The sequence below is a fragment of the Ziziphus jujuba genome, chromosome 7 (genome assembly GCF_031755915.1).
Source record: "Ziziphus jujuba cultivar Dongzao chromosome 7, ASM3175591v1".
NCBI lineage: Eukaryota > Viridiplantae > Streptophyta > Magnoliopsida > Rosales > Rhamnaceae > Ziziphus > Ziziphus jujuba.
In genome coordinates this window covers 4,388,263-4,415,800 of record NC_083385.1, presented here as the reverse complement: position 1 = coordinate 4,415,800, position 27,538 = coordinate 4,388,263, and the positions used below count along the sequence as shown (strand labels likewise).

General features: G+C 33.8%; 1 protein-coding gene and 1 pseudogene across 1 annotated transcript; one reads left to right on the top strand and one right to left on the bottom strand.

The window, feature by feature from the left end:
• Positions 1-7,738: 7,738 nt before the first annotated feature.
• On the bottom strand, positions 7,739-9,478 carry LOC125423687 (putative expansin-B2; annotated as a pseudogene).
• Positions 9,479-10,247: 769 nt separating this feature from the next.
• On the top strand, positions 10,248-12,159 carry LOC125423898 (putative expansin-B2). The gene is made up of 4 exons (XM_048479736.2): positions 10,248-10,504; positions 10,662-10,774; positions 10,886-11,067; positions 11,576-12,159. Exons 1-4 carry the CDS (start codon positions 10,318-10,320, stop codon positions 11,907-11,909), a joined length of 816 nt encoding a protein of 271 aa, XP_048335693.2. The 5' UTR covers positions 10,248-10,317; the 3' UTR covers positions 11,910-12,159.
• Positions 12,160-27,538: the final 15,379 nt, after the last annotated feature.

The window sequence follows — 27,538 nt, the reverse complement described above, 5'->3', positions numbered from 1 at the left end:
GGTCGATTTCTCCCAAACCAGACCTCTGTTTGCCTCACCATTGTTCCCATTGAGTCACCTATCCCCCGATTTATCTTCCCACAAAAAATCACGACCAATGGCTACCGGGTCACTGAACACGCCACCGGCAGTAATGGTTTCAGGTGACCATGGCGGCTCATTGGGAAACTGGTTTTCGGCGAGTTCCCGATCACACTGCCCACCTTCTCCCACTAATCCAAACCCACTGAACCCAAATCAGAGGACAGTTTCCTCCAATTCACTGCGGTTTGTTAGATCCGAGGACTTAAATACCGAAATCTTTCCGGTGAGATTCCGGCCACCTCGGATCCGATCTCCGGAAGGTAAAGTAAAGGTCAATCCTTAATCCTCGTGTTGTAAGCTTCGTTTCAACATATTATTTGCAAATTTTGGTTAGCATTTGTGTTAGATCCTCTAGATAACTATGTATAATTTATCCGATTAAAATATTAATTTAATCGATTTGTGTATTGTCAATGTTCTAGGAACACGTGTGAATTGTATAATTGATCCTATAGAGGATCTTGGTTGAATTACGTGCTCGAGGTGAGTGATCCACCTTCAAACTTAATTTTGGGTGTTTAATTATATGTATTTTGTGATAATTGATTATTTGAAAATGTAATATTTCATGTGTTAATCGTTTAGAAAATTATAATTGAAATTTTATACCAAAATTGAAGGAAATTAAATTATTGGTGTATTATACATATTTTGGGTTTTAAGAATTTTCTTGAATTTGAGGTTTAATTTAATAATTATTGAATTTTGTTGTTGGAATATTTTATAATTAGATATTCAAAAAATATGTTTTATGTAATTAATATTATGATAATTTCCATCTAAATTTTATTGCCAATTTATGTTATTTTAATAAATGTTTGGGTGCCAAAAATATATTTGAGAATTAAAAGAAATTGTGATTGAATTATATTTTGAATTTTGAGGAATTGAAGCAATATTTATTTGAAATTATTGTTAATTTCATTGATGGATTTGAAATTGATGGAATTTATATCGATGGATTTATGATGAGGACTTAAAAGAATGTGGGTTTGAAAAGTGGTATAATTCCCACAGTGAATTTTTGAAAAACTAGGTATTTTAATAACAAATTTAGTAATTGATTTTAGACACACTCATACAGTACTGGTGTTCTGTATTGTATATGTGAATAAGCGCGCAGGTTGTCATGTCTCCATTGAGTTGCCATTGGATGGAGGGCAGGCAAGTTTGATATTGACCATAGCCACCACCCTCCATGGCCGGGATGACGATTTAAGCAGCGGTGCTGTTGGGACGCTGAAGCGAATGCATGCAAGTTTTTCTCTTTAACCTCCTGCCAGACGGTACTCGGGACTCTGGGTATAATAGGGCATCACTGGTATATAGTGTGGTGCGTCAAGTATTTTTCACATATAAATTTTAAATGCTAAAGTTTTAAAGTCGTATTTAAATTAAGTGTATTTAATTGGTATTTTTCTAAAATGTTTTTATTCATATTTTATGTCAATTATTTTAAATCAATGTTTCTAAAATGCATTTTACCTTGATTTTTACTATTTAAATGGGTTTGGTGTCAGAACCCATCCAGGATCCTTCCTTGGAACCCTAGATAAACCATGATCCCAAGGGAAACCCTACTGGACCGTCCTGAGGAAAATCCGACAGCATCTTCCTTAAGGGTAAAGTATGCCCAAAAATTTATTTGCACAAAAATGCACTCCTATATTGTACCACCTTATCCCTCCCACCTTACTACAATTAAATTTCACAAATGAAAAAACTTTGATAACAAATCATATGAAACACACACACACATATACAATAGATATAATTTACTAAATAACCAAAATATACCTTTTAAAAATTCACGTCCGCCCGCACCACCCACTTAATGCCATACATTTTCAAATACACTTCAAATATCGTTTGACCAACATACCAATTTGTAATATAGAAAGAAAGGGAAAACAACATCACATTAACAATAATAAACAATAACAATCGTTTTAATGATGATAGTATTACAGTAACTTGCCCAAGGGCTAACATATTAACATATATGCCCGAAAGCTATCATACTCATTCGAAGGCGATCACCTGTCCAAGGGTTATCACATAACCACACCTGCCCAAGGGCTATCTCACCTGTCCAAAGGCTACCACTTGCCCAAGGACTATTATACTTGCCCGATGGCTATCTTTTTTGCCCGTAGGCTGTGATACTTGTTCTAAGGTACCATATGATAATAATAATAATAAAGAAAGGGATCAAAAATTATAAATAATCATAATAAATAATAACAACAATCTCGATAACAGTGACAATAATGATTAAATAAATAGTTAACTACAATTAATAGTAATAAGAAAATAATAACATCGATTAAGAATATTAGTAAGAAATTAAATCACAAATAGATAACATAACATAAATACATAAAATAATATCTTAAAATCCATAGCATATAATGAAATATGCATGCTCATAACAGAGATACATACGATACCCTCTAACATGCTACGTTGATGTGATTTCGCCCAAGCCCGCTCAACCGATAACCCGTTGGGGTGCTGATCCGACACAGATGAAGACTAGGCCAATCACAAGAGCTCAAATTAAGAGATTTAAGGACAAACTGGGAGAATTTATACAGGGGGTAATCAATCTCAACAGAGTTTGTCCATACTTGAAGATACAAAGCCTATTCTAAGCATCCAAGTGGTGGAAGCCGGGTAGCAGTTTTGGTGCAAATATGGACAACGGGCAGCATGAAATGGTTCCAACTCTTTATGGATTCAATACATATGTCTAAGAGGATATGGAATCAAGTCAATCCAGCTTCAAAGGCATTCAAAAAGGGGTTGTACGGACAGCTTCAAATTTGGCCTGTTTTTTACTGTATTTTGTGCAGGCTTTACTGTATTTTGCTGAGTTGGCTTTTTCTTCCTCTTCTAAGCATGGGAAACGTGTGGGACTTCATATTCAGCTTATTTGGAGCTCAAATTGGTCAAAGAATGGTCAAAATCAACTTAGTCAAAAAGCTAGTATTATAGTTTCCTAATTTGATTCTACCGTTTGTTTTAGGAAATTACCATTACTTTTTAGTTTTTATTTATTTAGTTTCTGGAACAATAAGTTTAGGAAATTTATTATTTTATTATTTTCATTGTAAATTAATTAATTCCTAACTCGAAATAAAGGAATTAATTAATCCAAATTAGATTAGGAAAGGAGTGAGAATTTCGGCCATCCTAGGAAACTACTTTGTATGGCCGGTTTTCCCTTTGTTTTTAGGGTTTTATTTCCTGGCCTTGTAGCCTATTTAAAGGCTTAGTTTTCAATATGAATACAACTTTGATTTGATAAAGAAAATACTTGTGAGATTAATTATCTCTTTGTTCTTTGAGAACACCTAAAACACCATTAGAGAATTTGTTGTTTTAGCTTAACTTATCAATAGGTTTTCCATCCCCTATTGTGGCGTCTACATTATACCAAGGTTTCTAACCACAGGTTGGTTAGGGGTTGAGGTCCATTCCATTAGAACTTGAACTTAATTGAGATCCGGGCTAATATAATACGGATTTAGGAGCAGGTCGTCCTAGGTTCGTATTGTACGTGATCCATAATTCCAGCTGTCGCCGGTACTCTGCTACCAATACAGACCAGGGTCGTTGCCCATATTGGCCGTCCAATCCTCTGGACTCGTAGGCAACATAGTTATGAGGTTAGCTATACATGGACCACATTGGTTTGCCACCTCCGTATGGTATGGTATATACAATATAATATCAAATAATATAACATATAAATATATATACGTACATATAAAAGATACTTGATGCACCATATACCAGTTGTGTCCGAAGGTACCCAGCATCCCAAGCACCGACTGACGGGAGGTTAAAGAGACAAACTTGCATACGGTCGCTTCGGCGTCCCGACAGTGCCGCTGCTTAAAACCGTCATCCTGGCCATGAAAGGGGACGGCTTATGGCCCACTATATCAAACTTGCCTGCCCTCAGGTCCATAGCAACCCACGGGAAACATTACAACTTGCGCGCTCATCACACTCCACCTGCGCGTTAATCACATCTACAACTACAGAACACTAGTACATGTATGGGTGCATCTCAAAAACTATAAATTTGTAATATTATAAAATAATTAATTTTGATAAAATATAGTCGAATAAATATGCTTTATCAAATATATAAAATTCCATGCTTAAATAAATAATTGAATACATAAATAAAATTTTGATCACAATAATTTAATATAGTAAATTCCTCAAACATTTAAATCAATTTATACCAAAATTATCATCAAGGCCACATACAATTTCACATATAATTAAAGATATAGAAATACATTTTATTAGATGCCATCCATAGATATCTATGCATATTCACATATCTATATGTTCATACATTTAGATATATATATATATATATACATGTAAAACCTTTAACAAACAATTTAACAAGCGCAATGTCCACATACGTATGTATACATTTCTTTTGGTATGCATAAACAAAGGCTTCAACAATACATATTTAAACATATATATATATATATATATATATATAAAATGCATGTATTTACCAACATTCCCATACACATGTATATAGAAAAGCACACACATATATATATACAATTTAATTTAAATTTTCATTTTTTTTTCACATTTAATTTAATAATTTAATCAAAAATAACAAATTCTCAAATACATATCCATAATTTACAAATGAGATATCAATGCGAAGCTAAAGATATGGAGAATACAATTCTAACCTTCGATTAACTTGAAACTACCGACGGTGGTCGGAAATTTCGTTGGAAGCCACTATCAACTTACCCCTCCTTTGTACGCCATGAAGGAGCTCGAATTGGAGCAAACGAAGGTCACCATTAGCTTCAGAGGAACCAAATTAAAGGGAAAGGACCGAGAACATAGTCGAAAATGATGGAAATCTGGTGACCAGACAGGGTGCCGTCCCTGGCTTCCATGGCTGTTTCCCGGCCCATCAATAGCTTCCCCGGCAATCAGAGCAAACTTCGATGAAGCTCACATGATGGGCTGCCAGATGGTGTAGTCGATGCAGCTTGGGTGCACCGAAACACGGCGAATTTGGCCGGAGAGAGACACAGCTGCCGCCGCTTCCACCGCCCGATTTAGGCGCGTCGCCAGCCGATCGGCCACCAAATTTGGCAGCCAAGCTCGCCGGTGACTGAGCTATGCCGATGGCCAGTGCATCTGAGCAGTGGGTGGCCAGAAATGATGAAAGCCGATGGACCTGAGGGAGAGAAGAAAGGAGGAAGAAGGGAAGGAAAGGAAGAAGAAGGAAGAAGGCATGTGGGTGTGTTTTCCCCACGTGGGGAGAAGAAAAGAATAGAAAAATAAATAAATAAAATAATACTAAAATAATAATATAATAATATAAATAATATTCCATCGTGACACGTGGTTCTTTTTAACTATGATACATGGCAACTTTCAAATGGTGACACATGGTGCAACTTTAAGGACTCCTTCAAGTATTTTGCTACTCAGTAAAACCAGTCTTGGAAAACACAATCACAACTTTACAAACCCATAACTTTCCAACTGTAGGTTTGATTTAAGCGTGCTACCAGTCCACAGACTCGTATTGACAAGCACTTTCATATAATCTATGGGCCAACATCGAAATCCATGTAAATAAAAGGTCAACTCCAAGCTCGTTGACCAGTCCAGATAGTATTTTGTTTCACTCATAACTTTCAAACCGCAGCTCCGTTTTCAACGTGCTACTAGTTTATGGACTCGGGTTGATGCGTACTCTGCAATGGTACCTTGGTCAATGCAAAATTCTCTTTGAACAGAAAAGTCAACATTTTGACCTACTTGGTTAACCCTCGATCAACGTGAAAATTTCTGATGTATTTTGGGACGGGGTGTTACATTTGGTGTTTAAATGTATTTTACCATGTTTTTATTATTTGTTTTAATTCGAGATATTAACATGAATTTTATTTATATTTCATAATATATTTCAAGTTGAAGTTTAAAATTAATTAAAAGTTTTCTTTGATTATTCCATGGATTAACTAATAAAAATTTATATTTTGAGTTTATTTTTGTTTTATGCCAAAGTCCTTCAATCCAAGTTTATTTATGACTTTATTTATTTTATCTAATGATATCTTATTCTAAATTTAATAATTGGATTTTTAAAATTTTTTCAATATATATATTGAGTTGTAAATTAATATTTGTATTTTATGTGCATGCTAAATTATTGCATTCCATTTAATTTGATATTTCCTTGACTATTTTTAATGTAAATTTATTATGATTTTGCTTATTTTATTTATGACATTTTGTGTACAATTTAATAATTGTTATTAAAATTATTCTTGTTTCTTATTTTTATTTTTATTATTATTATAATTGTATCGTAGTTAGGATCACTCATTGAGATGATTAGCATCTCATATTTTTAAATTCCGTTCCCCTAGACCAAGGTTAGTAGATGTTGATCGTCTGGAGGCAAGTTCGATGTCTTGTTCGTTGTTGAAAGTTGAAGGAGCCTTACTTACTTTTCTTTGCTATCTTGTATTGTTTCTTTTATCCTTTGTTGTATTAAATTTCAAATTTAATTGTATCTTGATAAAACTCTGTATACTGTTTTGGACGTTTATATATTTAATTATGCACTGATTCTCTGTTATTTATTAAAGTGCTACCATTTGTGAAAATACATTGTAGTAAAGTGGGAGGAATAAGGTGGTGTATTTAGAAGTATGTTTTCAATACAAGAAATTTGTTGTAAGTCCTACCTTTAGGGGAGATGCTGTCGGATTTTCCGTTGGAAGATTCGATGGTGTTTCCTTGAGATCAGAACTTGTTGAGGATTCCGATGAGAAATTTTTAACGGGTCTTGATATATATATATATATATATATATATTAGTATATGCTGTGTTAGTGTGTTAGGTTACACTTAAGGCAGATAGTTAACATGGGGTCCAATAGTTAACATGGGGTCCAATCGTAGGCTGTGTTAATACCCTTTTATTTAGTCATCATATGTCATCGTATTCTAGAAATTAAAAATAAGGTTTCATTGGCAAAGTAAAAATCAATAAATGATAAAAAAAAAGAAGTAAAAATTAATAAGCTTACACTCTTATTGGTAATATATTTGTATTCTTTCTTCTTCTTTTTTTTCTCTTACATACTTAATTCATGAAAAAGAATTATAATTTAAATAATGACTGATTTGTTATTCTTTAGATATACAAAATTAATATTCATAGGCTTAATCTAATAGTAAAAATCATTAACAATACACTTTCAAATCCAAAACGTAAACTTTAAATTATAGAAAAATAATAATAAAATGGACATTGTCATTAAATTGATCCTGCAAAGACAATACTGAGAGATTCAAATTAAAAATTATTTGATTGTAATACTTTATTAGGTGATGTGAAGAATTTATTTATTTAAAGGTTTTTTTTTTCTTTTTTTACTAAAATTATTTAAAGGTTTCATTATTATGATATTACCTCATTTAATATTTGGTGTTAATTTGAATTGGTCATACAATATCTTTTTTTTTTTTTTTTTTTGCCTGGAAAAGAAGGTTTATAGAAAACCAAAAGAACCCAAATACACAACTAAGCATAAGAAGATGGCTATCCGCCAAAAATCTCCTCCTGGGCAATGCACACATATCTTTCCACAAAGGGGAGCCCTACTTTTTATTTATATGTAATTTTATATTGCATGAAGACAAACCGCAAGTCATGCTAATAAGTTGACTTTTGTAATTAAGGATAGCCTTCAACAGCATAATTCCATATAGAGTTTAGGTAGCAAAATTGACAACAGATCTATAAGTTTGACCAGGCTTCCAACCAGCCGGGATCACATTGTTTGCTACGATGGTGTTGCTGGACTCTAACGCCGTCAGGCGAATCGAGAAGGCGAATCAAGTTTCCAGACCGCACCCCATGACTGCTGCATGGGAAGCCATGAGTCCGAGTCAACTGCTTGTTTCAGGTCCACTGAAGCAAGGTCACCATCTCCATCTTCGTATTCGATTAGAGTTGCAAAGTAGTTCGGATTAGACCCTGCGTCCACCTTGAAGGTTATCGTCTTACCAGGGTAGTTGCATTTTGCTCTGCGTATGTTTATACAAGACAAAATCAATATTAAACAAAAACTATTTTTATTCTGATGGTAATTAATATATACTAATTAATAATAAAACTATTATTAATTATAGCATGGTTAATAATAATTAATTATTATTAACTATATCATCTGTCAAAATATCTGAAAATAGAGTAATAATTACACGTGCTCCTTCTGATAAAACCACAGGCATGGGAACATAAATTATGAAATCTCATGACTCTTCTAGTTAACGGGTATTAATCATGCTTATTGAGAAAGAAAAAAAAAAAAAAAAAAAAGCGCAGACTTTTCAAGCTTTTTTTTTTTTTTTTTTTTTTTTTCACTTTCCGGATAGTGAAGATTAAGTACCTTTGATATTTAACCTGCAGGACTCCAGCATTGCGTAGCTTATCAGCTTGGCCAGGAAGCGCCATGGCTCCGAAAGCGGTGCCGCTTAAATCAAAATGAACAGACTCCGAAACACAACCAGGGTACGCATCGGTTATAATCACTGTCACTGGCTTCCCCGAGCACGCTGCGTTAGCACTCGATGTGCATTTTACCTAAAATTCAGGCCCACATTTACAAATAACACCCACCAAGTTAATTATTTGTGCAATTTACTCTTCTGAAACTAACAAAGTTTAACTTATGCTACATAATGAACTGCACCTGATAACAAGCTCCACATTCTTTGCCAGATTTGTACAACGACGGACCCGCAGCCGTGATCATCGAAGAGAATGGTGCTTGCGCTACAGCATTTCCATATCCACAAGCACCCCCTATATATATATATATATATATATATACATAAACAACAATTTAATTAATTAAAAATCCTAATATAACAATAGTGTACACATATATATATATATATATATGTTAGTGTGACATTTGAACAATATTGATAGATAAATATTTTAATTATATTAGACAGTTAATATTGAAGAAAAGTAAAAGATAAAAAGTAGATAATTGAAACAAAATATTTTAAAAATATATATAAAAAAAATTAACTAGGAAATAATTAATTAAAAAAATCTATCGTGTATAGATGGCATATAATTAAAAATATTTTTTAATCAATGAATCTATCGTGTATAGATGGCATAGAATGATTAATTAAAATTTAGTTTTTTCCTCCCCATAGAATTACATACAAAAAAGTATCATTATATTAGTTTAGTGGTGAGAAAAAAATCTAACTTCTAATTAAAAAAAAATCTAAAATAAATTTAGAATTACTTTAATACATAACAATAATATTTACTTGAGACCATATATAAAAACTAAAAAAATAAACAAAAATCATAATAATAATAATTCATCTAACAATAGTAATAGCAATAACAATGCATCAATCGAAATCGATTCTTTGCAATCACAATCCCTTGAGGATGAGCACACTGCAACGAAACTAAAGCAAAGCCAGAAAATTGATAAGCTTATGTGGGACAACAAATGTTAAACCTCTAAGTTGCCAACTTGCTTGAAGTGGAAATGTTTAAGTAGCAAATATGTGGGGTTTGTGCTCCCTCATCCCATAAAGAAGTGAGACACCAGACGCGCAGCCCACCTCTTTGTGAATGAAGGGAGTATAGGTCTCAGAAATACTTGAAAATGTTTTCGGTCTGAAATAGGCCCGGTGCCCCTCAGTCTTTCCCTTTTAAATAATTTAATATTATATGTTTTAGTTATTTGTTTTTTTTTCCACCACCAGAATATTAATATACAAATTTGTGCCTCTAAAACTTTTTTATTTTAAAATAATTTATAAAGTTGTACTAAGGTTTGAAAGTTATAAAATTGTACCCGCCCATCGCACCTTGCGACTACGTCAAGGAAAATACTTATAATTGGAAACTGAAACTAAAATTCTCATATTTCTATATTATAATAATGCAAAAAGATATAAATAAATATCGATTGGCAAGGGATAGGGAAAATGGCGCGTGGCTTTAAACAATTGGACGCATTAGAATGCAAGCCCTCTCGTTCTCCCTCTATAAATAACGACTCGTTTATCCACAAATTCATCAACAACACAAAAGAGCCCTTCAGCAAAGGCAGCTGCCACAGATTCCAGTTGCGGTTGTCTTCTAAGCATTCGTGACTAGTTATGGCTTTTGTTCGTCCACATTCGTGGTCTATCTTTACTCTACTAGTTTTGTCTTGTCTTCTTATAAACCCAGGTTCTTGTTTCAAACCCAAGCTCTTTTACAATGTCTCAAAATATGAATCCCATTCTAATTGGTCCCCAGCCGGTGCAACCTGGTATGGAAGCCCCAACGGTGCCGGAAACGACGGTAATGCCATAATGGACACTAAAAATATATCTATCAATATTGTTCAAATGTCACACTAACATATATATATATATATATATATGTATACACTATTGTTATATTAAGATTTTTAATTAATTAAATTGTTGTTTGTGCATATATATATATATATATATAGGGGGTGCTTGTGGATATGGAAATGCTGTAGCGCAAGCACCATTCTCTTCGATGATCGCGGCTGCGGGTCCGTCGTTGTACAAATCTGGCAAAGAATGTGGAGCTTGTTATAAGGTGCAGTTCATTATATGCAGCATAAATTAAACTTTGTTAGTTTCAGAAGAGTAAATTCCATAAATAATTAACTTGGTGTGTGTTATTTGTAAATGTGGGCCTGAATTTTAGGTAAAATGCACATCGAGGGCTAACGCGGCGTGCTCGGGGAAGCCGGTGAGAGTGATTATAACCGATGCGTGCCCTGGTTGTGTTCATTTTGATTTAAGCGGCACCGCTTTCGGAGCCATGGCGCTTCCTGGCCAAGCTGATAAGCTACGCAATGCTGGAGTCCTGCAGGTTAAATATCGAAGGTACTTAATCTTCACTATCCGGAAAGTGAAAAAAAGAAAAGAAAAAAAGCACAGAAAAGTCAAGCTTTTTTTTTTTTTTTTTTTTTTCCTTTCTCAATTTTCAATAAGCATGATTAATACCCATTAACTAGAAGAGTCATGAGATTTCATAATTTATGTTCCCATGTCTGTCGTTTTATCAGAAGGAGCACATGTAATCATTACTCTATTTTCAGATATTTTGACACATGGTATAATTAATCATAATTAATTATTATTAACCATGCTATAATTAATAATAATTTTATTATTAATTAATATATTGTGGTTTTATCAGAAGAAGCACATGTAATTATTACTCTATTTTCAGATATTTTGACACATGGTATAATTAATAATAATTAATTATTATTATCCATGCTATAATTAATAATAATTTTATTATTAATTAATATATATTGATTAATCACCATCAGACTAAAAATAGTTTTTGTTCAATATTGATTTTGTCTTGTATAAACGTATCCAGAGCAAAATGCAACTACCCTGGTAAGACGATAACCTTCAAGGTGGACGCAGGGTCTAATCCGAGCTACTTTGCAACTCTAATCGAATACGAAGACGGAGATGGTGACCTTGCTTCAGTGGACCTTAAACAAGCAGTTGACTCGCACTCATGGCTTCCCATGCAGCAGTCATGGGGTGCGGTCTGGAAACTTGACGCTGGTTCTACCTTACATGCCCCCTTCTCGATTCGCCTGACGGCGTTAGAGTCCAGCAACACCATCGTAGCAAACAATGTGATCCCGGCTGGTTGGAAGCCTGGTCAAACTTATAGATCTGTTGTCAATTTTGCTACCTAAACTCTATATGGAATTATGCTCTTGAAGGCTGTCCTTAATTACAAAAGTCAACTTATTAGCATGACTTGCGGTTTGTCTTCATGCAATATAAAATTAGATATAAATAAAAAGTAGGGCTCTCCTTTGTGGAAAGATATGTGTGCATTGCCCAGGAGGAGATATTTGGCCGATAGCCATCTCCTTGTGCTTAGTTGTGTATTTGTGTTCTTTTGGTTTTTTATAAACCTTATTTTGCAGCCAAAAAAAAAAAAAAAAAAAAAGAAGATATGTGGGCATTGCCTCGTTTATTCTTCGTTTTTTTTCTACCCTTCGTACATTATATAATCATAATATATAGATATATATATTTATTTTGGCAACATTATTAACGTGTAACATGGACCAAATGAGGTATTGTATGACCAATTCAAATTAACACCAAATATTAAATGAGGTAATATCATAATAATGAAACCTTTAAATAATTTTAGTAAAAAAAGAAAAAAAGAAACCTTTAAATAAATAAATTCTTCGCTTCAACTAATAAATTATTACAATGAAATAAATTTTAATTTGAATCTCTCACTATTGTCTTTGCAGGATCAATCTAATGACAATGTCCAATGTTAACTATCTGCCTTAAATGTAACCTAACTCACTAACACAGCATATACTTTGTGGAAGCGACCAAATAATATATATTTATATATATATATATATGTATATGTATGTATCTATTGTACATTTTTAATATAATAAAAAAAATTTATAAAGAGGAACTATAAAAGACTATCAACAATCATTCACAGTTTATCTCCATAAAATTTCATTAACAGTTTATCTCTATAAAATTTTCACAATATCTAACTTGATATATACATAGCATGCCACCCTACCACCGAGCATTCCGTGGAATTTCAGTTTATATTAAAAATAAATTTTGTAATTTGAGCTCCTGAAATTTGGTCGTATATATTAAAAAGCTGTTTTATGTATTTAAAACATTACAGAAATTTGGTTGAGTATTGTACTAATTTTTTCTTTCTTTTTCTTTTTGAAAAAAAAAATGTTATAGTACCACACATAATTATACTCGTCTGTTACACCCTGGTGAAGAATACGTCAACATTTTTAAGAGAAGAGATCTTCTAAAAAATAAGCATATTTCCATTGATTTGATAGGCTATGCATAATATAACTTAACTAAATAATTATCACAGCTTTTGAATTTAGCAGACAGTTTATTCTATTGTCATATATACTGATTTAAATATAACAAATCAGTACATATTCTTTTCTCATGTCCATATTCTTAAATCTATAACAGATTTGTTAGTATATTCTTTTCTCGTGTCCATATTCTTAAATCTAAAATAGATCATGTTAGATTTAGATCAGTTCATATACAACAAACCACGTTTGATTTAAATGAACATGTCCATGTGAGTGTCCTTATGTACTAATTCATTTGCATAAATCAGTGTATATTCTTTCCTTATGTCCATATTTTTTCCTTATGTTGTGGACACTCGCATGGTCTGTTGTAAATCATTTAAATCTAACCTAATTTACATTCACTCAGATGGTCTGTTGTAAATCATTTAAATCTAACCTAATTTACATTCCTAAAATATTTTCCTAAACATAAGGAAAGAATATGTACTAATTTATAATAGATCTAGAAAATGTATCGAGACGGGAACCATTACATGCCCATGATAGACCTAAAATCTAACTACTCACATGACATGTAAAGTGTAACACCCCATCCCAAAGTACATCAGAATTTTTGCACGTTGACCGAGTGGGTTAAATTTTGATTTTTTGATCCGGATGGAATTTCTCTTTGACCGGGATATCGTTACAAAGTATGCATCAACCCAAGTTCATAGACTGGTAGCACGTTGAAAATAGAGCTGTAGTTTGAAAGATATGGGTAAAACAAGTTGAGATCCGAACTGTCAAAGGAGTGCCAGAGTTGACTTTTTGTTCGTGCAAAGTCAAGCTTTGACTCATTCATGGTTATGAAGTACTCGTCGATGCGAGTTTATAGATTAGTGGCACACCCAAAACGAATATGTGGTTTACAAGTTATAGATCTGCAAAGTTTTTTTTTAATATAGTATTATTTAATATTATTATATATATATATATATATTTTCTTTTTCTTTTTCTTTTTTTTCCTTTTTCCCCCACATGGAAAAATGCCCCCACGGGCTTCTTCTTCCTTTCTTCTTCTTCTTCCTTCTTCTCCTTCTATCTTCATTTCTCCTTCCCGTCAATCTCTCTCCCTGCTGCATCTCTTTCGGCCGCCACATGGCTACACCAGCTGGATGGCATGGTGGCCCACTACTGGGCTAGCTCGGGCACCAAGTCGCCGGTCGGTTGGCCGGTGGATGCACCGGGATCGGTGCCCAAAGCCGGCAGTTGGTGAGGTGGTGGTTGGCCGGTTTTCTGGCCACCACCGGTCTGTGGTTGGTCCTTCGTCGTAGATTTTGACCTCCTAATTTCAAAAATAACCTCCATTTGCCCAAGTTCCAAGCCGTTTGTGAGATAGAAGAAGGGGAAGTTCGGTCGAAACCTTCCGTCCACTTTTCGGCCACCTCCAGTTGAGTTAAGTCCAACGGAGATCGATAATGTGATCCTCGTACCCTTAGCTTTCCATTGATACCTTATTTACGAATTTTGGACATTGTTTGTGTTAAAACCCCCTATCGGGTATTATTTACCTGAATAAAATATTAATTTGTTTGATCCTGTGTAATATTGTTATTCTAGGAGCACGTGTGAGTCGTAGAATTGATCCTATGGAGGATCTTGGTTGGATTGCGTGCTCGATGTGAGTGACCCACCTTCAAACTTAATTTTGGGTGTTTAATTATATGTATTTTGTGATAATTGATTATTTGAAAATGTAATATTTCATGTGTTGATTGTTTAGTAAATTATAATTGAAATTTTATGCCAAAGTTGAAGGAAATTAAATTATTTGTGTATTATGAATATTTTTGGGTTTTAAGAATTTTCTTGAATTTGAGGTTTAATTTATTAATTATTGAATTTTGTTGTTGGACTATTTTACAATTAGATATTTGAAAAAATATGTTTTATGTATTTGATATTAAGAGAATGTCCATCTAAATTATATTGCCAATTTGTGTTATTTTATTAAATGTTTGGGTGCCAAAAATTTATTTGGGAATTAAAAGAAATTGTGATTTCAATTTCCTTTTATAATTGTTATGTTTATTATGTGATTTAATTATATTTTGAATTTTGAGGAATTGAAGGAATATTTATTTTAAATTATTGTTAATTTCATTGATGGATTTGAAATTGATGGAATTTATGCGATAGATTTATGAGAATGATTTATAAAGGAGTTGTGCAAAATTTACGGGTTTAATTGGATGGAATAAACCCGGTGGTACTTATGAAATTTTTGAAATTTTGAAGATGTATGAATTTTATGATTTTTAGATGCACCATACACATACTGGTGTTCTTTATATATGGATATGATTAGCGCACAGGTGGATGTTGTTAGTGCGTAGGTGGATGTGAGTAGCACACAGGTGATTTATGGGATTGTCCTGTGGTTGCCATTGGATGAGGGTAGGCCGCCCCTCCATGGTCGGGACGCCTGTTTGCAGAGGCGTAGTGGGACACCACACGACCGTATGCCGATTTCTCTCTTTAACCTCCTGTCTGGCGGTGCTTGGGAAGCTGAGTATCGTTGGCGCCACTGGTATATAGTGGGTGCATCAAATGGTTTTCACGACATGATTTCAATCATAACATGTTTTAGAAATTTATTTAAATTAAAGTGTATTTAATAGTGCTTTATAAATTAAATTATTTTGGTATTTTAAATTAAATTCTATAAAATTTATCGGCTTATTTTATTTTTACCCTATATTTTAAACAGATATTTTAGATTTATTTTAAACATTTCTTTTAGTAATAAATTGATTTACTTTATTTATTTAAATATTCCTTGGATCATTTTAGTATAAACTTTATTGTGATTTTGTATTATTTGTTATGATACCTTATTTATAATTTAATATTTGTTATTAGCATTATTTTTATATTTTTACCTCTCACTATAAATTTTGGATTGTTAATTTATTGCCTTTTAATTAAATAAGTTCTGGGTTTTGGGGCTTAAAATATCTGGTTTTGTGAAACGTTTTAAAAAATGAACGTTTCAAACTGAGTGAAGCGTAAGGGTTTTGAGAGAAAATATTATTTTCAAATACTTAATAAATAATTACTTACTTATTTATTATTCATTAATCAAGTTTATAATATTATTATTTATTTTCCTGATTAGTAGATTAGGTCATTCACTGAGATGATTAGCATCTCATATTTTTAAATTTCGTTCCCTTAGGCTCAGGTGGTAGACATTGTTCGATCAGGGCGAGCTCGACGTCTTGGTTCATTGCCGAAAGTCCAAGAGGCTTTTCCTTTCTTTTCTATCTTGTATTATTTCTTTTTATCTTGTATTGTATTAAATTTCATATTCTATTGTAGTGGATAACGCTCTGCATACTATTTAGACATTTATTTATTTAATTGTGCAATGGTTCCCTGTTAATTTTTTAAGTGCTGAAATTTGTGGTAATATTTTGTAGTAAAGTGGGAGGAATAAGGTGGTGCATTTAGAAGTGTGTTTTCAATGCAGGGAAGTTGTGGTAAGTCCTATCCTTAGGGGAGATACTGTTGGATTTTCCGTTGGGAGATTCGGTGGAGTTTTCCTGGGATCAGGACTTGTCTAGGGTTCCGGTGAGCAATTTTGGACGAGTTTTGACATAAAAGTTGTGACAGCCCAGATCATCCGCATGCGATATTGTCCTCTTTGGGCCTAGAAAATCCTCTTACAACCCAGCCCTCAAGGGTTTAAAACGCGTCTACAAAGGAAAGGTATCCACACGCTTATAAGCCATGCTTCATTTCCCTTTCCAACTGATGTGGGATCTCACAATCCTCTCCCCTTAAGGCTTAGCATCCTCGCTGGCACACCGATTCGAGTCCCGCTCTGATACCATCTGTAACAGCCTAGACCACCCGCATGTAGATATTGTCCGCTTTCGGCCTGGGGAATACTATTACAACCCAGCCTTCACGGGTTTAAAACGCGTCTACAAGGGAAAGGTATCCACACACTTATAAGCTATGCTTTATTCCCCTTTCTAACCGATGTGGGATCTCACAAAGGCTATTAATAATTCTTTTCTTATTCAACTAATACATTTTAAAATTTAAGATTTTAGTTAACTGTTATTTATTAACCACAATTTTAATTCAAAATACAAATATAGAAGTGAAAATTTAAACAAAAATGAAAGTTCTATTAAAGTAGGAAAGTTTACCAATCAATGATAAAAATAATTATACCATTTTTAGCAGAGATTATTTGGGCTATTGGATTGGATAAGAATCACTTAAACTTTTCTTTTTTTTTAATTACAATAATTTTTAATCTAAAAGGAAACCACAACCTATCTAAATGATAAAATAAAGTGAAAAATGGAGAAAACTATATAAGGAATTTACAACCTGAAAGGGGTCACAAATTTATTTTAAAAGATAAAAAAGTAATATTCATGATATTATATATGTGATTTTTCTTTAAAAAAAAAAAAAGAGAGAGAGAGAGATCTAGGATTGCCTATCTAATGTCAATGAATGTATTTTACTATAGGTCCACATATTTAACCCTCAGCCTTAGCTAATGTTGAGATAGTAATGCTACTAATAACAACGAATGTATTTTACTATAGGTCCACATATTTAACCCTCGGCCTTAGCTAATGTTGAGATAGTAATGCTACTAATATCAAAATATTTAACAAAAATATTTATTAAATGACACATAATATTGTTGGTGGACGTTTTAATATAATTTAGACATTAATAAATAAACTTTTAAATAGATAAATTAATTAAAATATATAAACAATTAAATATTACTATATTATTTGTTTAAATAAATTTGGTTCATATTTTAATCAATCTAGCAATATTGATTTTAAAGATGTGAATCTATAAGGCACGCTTAGTGAGGGAATTTAATGAACATAAGGAAAGAATATCTGCAAATTTACCATAGATTCAGCTAAGATATTAAAATCCTTTAAATGGAATGCTTATAATTGGAAATCGAAACTAAAATTCTCTTTTCGATATTATAATAATACAAAAAAAGACCTAAATATCGATTGGCTTGAGATATGGAAAAAGGAACGTGGCTTTAAATGATTGGAGGCATTGTAATGAAGTCTCACGTTCTCCCTTCTATAAATACCGACCTGTTTACCCACAAGTTCATCAACAAAAATAGCCTGTAGCAAGACAATTGCCACAGGCTCCAGTTACAGTTGGCTTCGAATTAGCACTAGTGATTGACTAGTTATGCCTCTTGCGCGTTCACATTCGTGGTCTATCCTTACGCTACTAGCTTTGTCTTTTCTTTTTATAACCTTGGTTCCTGCTTCAAACGCAAGCTCTTTTATAATGTCTAAAATGAGTCTCGTTAGATTTGATTAGATATTCACAAATACAATATAAAACCTATGAAATTTTATAAAGATTCATAAATTCTTCTAAAATCTAAATTTTTTTTTAAATTCTTTAAACTCCGCATTGAATACATTTCCTTTATACCTATGTATGGTAAGTCTTAAATGTGATGCATTTTGTCAAAGCTTCTCTCTCTCTCTCTCGCTCTCTCTCTATATATATATATATTAAATCGAGAATTTTTCTCTCATATTATTTTGGGTTAATTTTAATTATCAATTGAAAATTCCAGAAATATAGGTTGGTTTCCTCATTAAAATCAATCTCAAAATATCTAATGACAAATGCCATTCTTGAAACCAATTAATCAACTGTACAAACTGCCATATTTCTCACTCTATAAATATCACACAGTACTAGTACACATATATTCCACGAGTAATTAATTATCGATGTTTTGAGGACTTTGGTCATCATATGGCTCGTCTTCTTCAATCTCCAGTCTCTTTCATTACTTTTGCAACATTTATTTTTTCTTTATTTCGATCATGCAAAGGCTTCAATCCCAACCTTCTTAATATCTTAAGTGCTGATCAAACGTTTAGGTAGTGGTTACAGAGCGGAGCTACGTGGTATGGAAGCCCAAGTGGTGGAGGAAGTGATGGTAATTAACTATTTTTTTTCTTTCTTTCTTTCTTTTTCCTTTTTTTTTAAAAAATAAATCTGAAAGTATATATTATTAATTTTATAAATGTTGTGTAGGAGGAGCTTGTGGGTTTAGTTATGCTGTAATGAATCCCCCTTTCTACAAAATTGTTAGGACCCGTCCAAAATTCCTCATCGAAACCCTAGACAAGTCCTAAGCCCAGGAAAACACCACCGAATCTCCCAACGGAAAATCCGACAGTATCTCCCCTAAGGGTATGACTTACCACAATTTCCCTACACAGAAAACACATTTCTATATACACCACCTTATTCCTTTCACCTTACTACAATTTACTTCCACAAGTTTGCAGCACTTCAATAATTAACAAGGAACCAGTGCAAAATTAAATAAATAAACATCCAAATAGTATACAGAGCATTATTAGTACAATTGAATATGAAATTTAATACAATATAAGATAAAAAGAAATAATACAAGACAGAAAGGAAAGGAAAAGCCTCTTGGACTTTCAGCAACGAACCAAGACGTCGAGCTCACTCCCGGACGATCAATGTCGACTAACCTAAGCCTAAGGGAACGGAATTTAAAAACGTGAGATGCTAATCATCTCAGTGAGTGACCCAATCAACTATATAATAATAATAATAAAAGGGTAAATAACTTAGTTAATTGATTAATAAGAAATAAGTAAATAAATAATAGGTAGTTAAAAAAAATTAATATTTTCCCTCAAAACCCTCACAATTCAATCAGTTGGAAAAGTTCCCTTTTTAAAATATTTTCGTAAAACCCAACATTTTATGCCCCAAAAATCTAGAAAAACATTTAACTAATAATTTGCAAATAAAAGACAAAAAATTAATAATTCAAAAATTTTAGTGAGAAATAATTATAAAAAATAAGACTAATGACAAATATTAAATTGGAAATAAAGTATTGTAAACAATTAATACGAAAACACAATAAAATTTACATTAACAAAAATGATACAAGAAATATTTAAATAAATAAAATAAAACCAAATAATTAACAATAAAACTCAATTTAAAATACCAAAATAATTTAATTTATAAAACACTATTAAAAACATTTTAATTTAAATAAATTTCTAGAATATTTTATTATTAAAATCACATCGTGAAAACCATTTGATACACCCACTAGAGGTTAAAGAGAGAAACCAACATACAATCGCATGGCATCCCACCGAGCCGCTGCAAACAGGCATCCCGGCCATGGAAGGGTGGCCTGTAACACCCCATACAAAAAAATATACATGATTAAACAAGTTTGACCAAATTGACTAAATTTGACCAAGTGAATAATATATGGGTTCAAGTTTACTTTTTCAATAGCCAATATTTTTGGTTTAACTGAGGTACCATTTTATAGATCTCGTCGATACGAGTTCACAGACTGACGGCACGCCAAATTCCGAGTTACGGATAAAAAGTTATGGTCCTGAGAAGTTTTAAACATAAATTTTATATCAGTGTCCAAACTAGTCCCCAATTTTTATCTGTTAGTGATTTAGACTCAATATAAGCCTCGGTAAGTGTGCCAAATAGGAAGAAAAGCCCAAAAATACCCATTTTCCTCTCCAAAACCCGAGAAAAACACCCCAGACCCACGGGCCCGAACCGACCTTTTTTACCTCCAACCGGGTTTACGCCGTTTGACCCATCTCCAGCCACCACCTTGCTACACTCGTTGGTCAGAGAGGAGCGGGGGATGGAGGCGAGCTTGGCAGCAAAATTTCACGGCCACGGGTCGCCGGACGCACCCAAATCGGGCCGGAGAAGCCTAACGGCCAGAAATTTTCTCTCTCCTCTTTTCTTGTGTTGTTGGGCCAACCCAACTTAACCCATACCTCTCTCCCACCATTTTTGACCCCTTTGAGTCCATTTCCATGGTTAGATTGCCCAAAATCCCCACCATTTGAGAGATCTCTCAAATTCAAGTTCGGCCGAACCTTTACGTCAATTATTCAGTCACCGGAGGAGTCACCGGACCAAGGTAAGACCACTGGTGAACTTCTTGTCTCTTGGGCTTTCCGCCAATATAAAGTTTGTAAATTTTGAAGGTCGTTTGATAATTTTTCCGTTTTTGGATCAATTAGTTAATTTTCAGATAAGTTGGGGACTGTGTTTGGACAAAATTGGTCAAATTAGTTAAAATTGGAGTTGAATTAGAAAAATTGGATATTATTAGGACCCATTAGGTGGTTCAATTTTGAAATATTAGGCTTCGGGTTAAAATCCTCAATTTTGGATACCGGGTCCTAATGACACGTAGTATAATTGGACTGCCCGGTGTCCAATTTATGCAATTTTGTAGTACTGTAAATCATTTTGAGACATTTGGGTTATACAAGTGTCTCTGGTTTAGTTGTTTGGAGCCTGAGTAATATTTTATTATATTACAGGCATTCGAGTTGAGCCTGGAGGCAATCCTGTAAAGGAGCAGGCATGAGCATCTACAGTACTGTGAGTGGTTATGTTATTTTTAAATGTTTTGGGCATATAGTATAATATATATATATGTGGTTTAAATATTTTACGTATATATCATTTGATTGAAATGTTGTTTTATGCATATATAAATATTTGTTTTCACATATATGTGTTATCATTTTATATGACTTTTGATAATATTTTAAGTGATTTTCAATTTTAATGGGTCCATAAATGGACTTGTGGTAAATATCTTGGTAATTAAATTGAGATTTTAAATCATTTTGGAAACTATTTGGTTTGAGAAACCAAATTGAAAATCATATAATTTTAAGCACGATCAAATATTTTATAATTTTATGTACTTAAAATTGGTTTATGGTGAATATATTTCACTGTGGTATTTCTGGTTTTCGTATGAAATGATGTTTTGAGATGTTAAAGTATTTAATTAAGCGGTGGAAGTTTAAATGTTAAATTATGATTTATGATACAGTATCCTTTGGAAAAGTATATTTATAATCTTACAAGATTGTTTCATATATACTATATTGGTTATTTTTAAATTGATGTACCATGTAATGCCAATACCTTGGATCAGTATTACATTATATTATATTATCGCGCGCTGGGTTTACCACGGTGTCGTGAGGTTGGTTGCATCCAGCGGTTATCTATTATTACCACAGACTGTGAGGTCGAGTTTATCCGACGGTTTATTATTGCCACGGACCGTGAGGTTGGGTACATCTCGATCGTTATTTATTATTTCCACGACACCGTTCATATATTGAGGGTCGTGAGATGGGTGTATCCCACGGTTTACAGATTGGTATATCGTATGATTCCTACATTTTCATATTTATTTGGTGGAACTGTATTTATTATAGTGTATGCTCAAATGTTTATATCTTGATTTGAGATATTTCATAATATTACAATGATCGTTCATTCATATTTTTTAGCATCAATTTTTATGATATTAATTGGGGTACAAGTTTGGGTTTTGGTGAAATGATTTTAAACGGGGAACTTTTCAAAAGAGTGGAATGAGAGGTCTTGAGAGAAAGATATTTCAGAAATAAATCATTATTTTTCTATTATACTATGCCACTCACTGAGATTGTTTATCTCATGTTTTATTGTTTTAAATTCGTTCCCCTAGGCCCAGACGGCTAGTAGCAGTCTACCTCGTGCACAGCTTACCACTTGTTCCCTTCCACTACAGCAGCCGTATTTATCCTTTCTTTACCTATTGTTATCTTCTGGACTTATTTATTACTTATTTGTACTCATAGACCTTGTTGACACTCTCAGAATGCTCTGATTTTAAATATGGAATTCAGTAGAAACCATAGTACTCATGTGTGTTGTTATGGCCTGTAGTACAGTAGGCCGGTTGTGGACTTATTTATATATATATTTATATATTGGAGGTATTAATGTTAATGCTGGTGTTGACTATCTATGTTTTAAGGTGAGGTTCCATTGGATATTTTCTAAAGATTGTTCAGTTGGACTTCACTAGGCGAGATCACCCGGGAGGTCCTGAGAGGGTCCCCGGGGCAGGTCCTATCACGGCCTACCCTCATCCAATGGCAACCACAGGACAACCCCATAATCACTTGTGCGCTACTCACACCCACCTGTGCACTAACCACATCCACCCACGCACTAATCATATCCATATATAAAGAACACCAGAACGTGTATGGCGCATCTAAAAATCATAAAATCAATATATTTATTTCCAAATCTCAAAATCTCATAAATACCACCGGGTTTATTCCATCCAATTAAACCCATAAATTTTCCACAATTCCTTTATAATTCATCGTCATAAATCCATCCAATAAATTCCATCAATTTCAAATCCATCAATGAAACTAACAATAATTTAAAACAAATATTCCTTCAATTCCTCAAAATTCAAAATATATTTAAATTCCACAATTCATCAATATATAAATACATTTTATAAAACATAAATAAATTCACAATTAAATTCAACAACAATTCAAATAAAATTAAATTTACAATTTCTTTAAAATTGGAATTCATAAAAATAAAATCTTCATAATTTATCAAAATCAAATATGCTTAAATGCACATATACATTTCAATTTATTCAAAATGTGCCATCAAAATTTCAAATATAATTTTACTAAATATTTAACACATAAATATTAAATCCAAACATTTAATTATCACAAAATAAATATAAGTTAACACCCGAAAATTAAGTTTGAAGGTGGGTCACTCACATCGAGCACGCAATCCAACCAAGAACCTCCATAGGATCAATTCTACGACTCATACGTGCTTCTAAAACAACAATATTTCACAGGGTCAAATAAATTAATATTTTATTCGGATAAATAATATCCAGTACCTGGGGGAGCTAACACAAACGGTAACCAAAATTTGCAAATAAGGTATCAACGGAAAGCTAAGGGGATGAGGAATACGTTACCAATCTCCATTGGACTCAACTCGACCGGAGGTAGCTGGAAAGTGAACGGAAGCTTTCAGCGAACTTCAACTTGTCGTGTCTCCTAAATAGCAAGGAATTGAGCTGAATGGACCTCAAAATCGAGCTCAGGAGGTATAAAATAGAGGGAATAGGGTATGAAATCGGGATGGATTGGTCGAAAAACAACGAAATCGCCGAAAAATAGAAATGGGCCGCCACCGGCTTCATCAGCCGATCTGGGCGCGTCACCGGTTGGCCAGCCGCCAAACTTGGCATCCCTTGGGAAGTTCAGACCTTAACTTGTTTTTCCCATAATTTTCAAACGGTAGCTCCATTTTCAACGTGCTACTAGTCTATGGAGTCGGATCGATGCATACTTTGCAGGGATACCCCAGTCAAAGAGAAATTCCATCCGGATCAAAAAGTCAAATTTTGACCCCTCTCGGTCAACAGTGATCAAAACAGATCAACATCGATCAACGTGAAAAAAATTCCAATGTTGTTCAGGATGGGATACTACAAAATGGTATCATCAAGAGGCCCTTCTTTGTACAATAACGACAATGGTTGTGGAGCTTGTTATCAGGTATGCTATATATATCTATATGTAACACCCCGTCCTAAACTACATCGGAATTCTTGTACATTGACCAAGGTTGACCGTTGACCGAGTGGGTCAAAAGTTGACTTTTTGTTCCAGCTGAAATTTCTAGTTGACCGTGGTACTGTAGCAAAGTACATGATGCCCCGAGTTCATAGACTAGTAGCATGTCGAAAACGGAGCTACGGTTTGAAAGTTATGGGCAAAACAAGTCGAGATTCAAACTGTCCAAAAGGTGCTGGGAGTTGACTTTTTATGGTTGTAAAATTTTGTTTTGACTTTTGTATGGTTGTAAAGTATTGGTCGATACGAGTTCATAGACTAGCGGCACGCTTAAATTGGACATCTGGTTACAAAGTTATGGACATGTGAAGTTTTCTGAATACCGTAATATTTTAATATATCTGGCTTAAGTGAACAGTGATGCCACGTGTCGACATCTGAGAGGTCCACATGGGTGAACAGTGTCACCCACGGTGGCTTTTATTTTGGCAAAATGGGGAGGGAGGAGAGAGAAAGAGAGAGAGGAGAGAGAGAGGGAGAGAGAAAACCACCGGCCGCCGGAGTTGCAAACTTTTCTGGCCGAATCTTGTCACATGTGCCGGCCAGGCAGGAGCGCCTCTCCATTCCCGGCCAACCCCCAAAATTTCACGGCCAACCGACCGACGACGTGCCCGGATCGGGACTTTTTCCCGCCGCGGCTCCAATTTCTTCAACCGCCGAGATCTCCACATTCCGGCCTCCATTCTTGTCACCGCCGATCCCGTTGAGACCCTCTCCCTTCGATCTACAAAACCCTCAAAAATCTTGGCCACCAGCCACCGCACGCGCCACCGGAGGCGACGATTGCCGGTGACCGCGACGGCTCACCGAAGAAATCACTATTTCGGCGAGTACCGAGTTGCACCGCCGGTCCCTCCCCACTAATTCCGACCCCCTGAACCCAAATCCGGTGTCCTTTTCCTCCAATTCGTGATGGCTTGAGAGAATCGAAATTGATATACGTGCTTAAGGTGAGTAACCCACCTTTAAAACTATTTTGGGGTGATTAATTATGTTTATTTGGTGCTAATTTGATATCTGGAATTATGCTCATGTGGTGGAATTTAAATATAATTGTAGAAAAAAATATTATTTAATATATATATACCCATTGATGCTAAACGGAAATTTTGGATTATTAAGAAATTCCCGATTATTATTATTATTGTGATTTAGTTGTATTTATTACGCATGAGCAAGGTATTTTCATTAATTAATTGTATCTGGATTTTAAGATTATTTTGGGCATGATTTGATTTATTTAAAATTTCAAGGAAAATATTGGTTTATATTGGTGGTTTCAAATTTGATAATTATGCCCGTGGAATATTAATTGATGGACTTTGTGATACGAGAAAAATTATTTGTATATTATTATCGATAGTTTTGTACCGGAAGTGTTAAAGGAAAATGTGGGATGGTGAATTTGAAAAATGGTATAATTCCCATGGTAAAGTTTTGAAAAATTTGGTTATTTATTTTAGACGCACTCATACAGTACTGGTGTTCTGGCTGTATATGTGGATTAGCGTGCAAGTTATTATGTCTCCCGTGAGTTGCCATTGGACCGAGGGAAGGCAAGTTTGATATTGGTCATAATAGCCGTCCCCCTCCGTGGCTGGGATGACGGTTTCAGCAGCGGCGCTGTCGGGACGCCGAAGCAACTGTATGCAAGTTTTTCTCTTTAACCTCCCTGCCAGTCGGTGCTCGGGACGCTGGGTATCGGAGGGCATCACTGGTATATGGTGTGGTGCATTAAGTATAAATGTTCAGATAGAAATTTCAAACCCCAGAGTGTTCTAAAGCTATTTATTATATTTTATTACATTTTATTTATATTTGGATCATTTAATTATTATTTATTAAATTAACGATTCCTTGATTTTTGGGCATAAGAACAATCGGGTTTTGTGAAAATGTTTTAAAAGGGGAACATTTCCAACGGAGTGATTAGTGAGGATTTTGAGAGAAAATATTACTTTCAAATGATTATTATTTATTTATTTATTTAATTGTTTGGTATTGATTAATTAAACTCCTTTTATTGTTATATTATTAATATTAAGAGTGTATAGTAGATAGGGTCACTCACTGAGATGATTAGCATCTCATATTTTTAAATTCCGTTCCCTTAGGTGCAAGGGGTGGTAGACGTTCTTCCGGAGCGAACCTAATCTCCGTCGCTGTCAAAGTTTGAGAAGTTACCTTTGTCTTCATTTATTTCAATTGTAATATTTCTTTCATCCTTGTTGTATAATTTCTATACTTAATAGTACTTCATGAAGCTCTGTACACTGTCTTGGACATTTATGTATTAATTATGCACTGGATTACTGTTATTCATTTGGAGTGCTGTAAATTTGTGGTAAATCCAACCCTTAGGGAAGGTTTTGCCGGATTTTCCATTGGAGGGTCCGGTAGAGTTTCCCTGGGATTATAGCTTGTCTAGGGTTCCAATAAAAAATTTTGGACGGATCCTGACATATATATATATATATATATAACTCACGGCACCAGATAAACAAAACATTAAGCCACATCTCTTCGATTTTTATTATAAGACCGTACCATAATTTTCACCAATTACATATAAGATTGGTGCGTTTTTATTGTCCTTTTTATTGATTACTTGCTTATTTTATTATATTGTTAAAAACCTTAGTAGAAATTCGACTTTTGTTTGGTCATGAAAGACCAAAATTAATTCCATCATCAATATTTTCTTAGATAAAATTAAATTGATAATATTATAAAGTAATAACAAATTATTTCAAGTGAAATGCACAAATAACCAAGCATGCTCCAGGAGACCCGTGACTATAACTATAACAGACGAATGCCCTGGGTGTGTTGCCGAGCCATTTCATTTTGATCTAAGCGGTA

Bases quoted from the DNA above. Each gene is read 5' to 3' on its own strand.
- LOC125423898 (XM_048479736.2), top strand. From the start codon at position 10,318: ATGGCTTTTGTTCGTCCACATTCGTGGTCTATCTTTACTCTACTAGTT. The intron at 10,505-10,661 runs GTAATGCCATAA...ATATATATATAG, and splicing joins CAACGGTGCCGGAAACGACG to GGGGTGCTTGTGGATATGGA. The intron at 11,068-11,575 runs GTACTTAATCTT...AAACGTATCCAG, and splicing joins CTGCAGGTTAAATATCGAAG to AGCAAAATGCAACTACCCTG.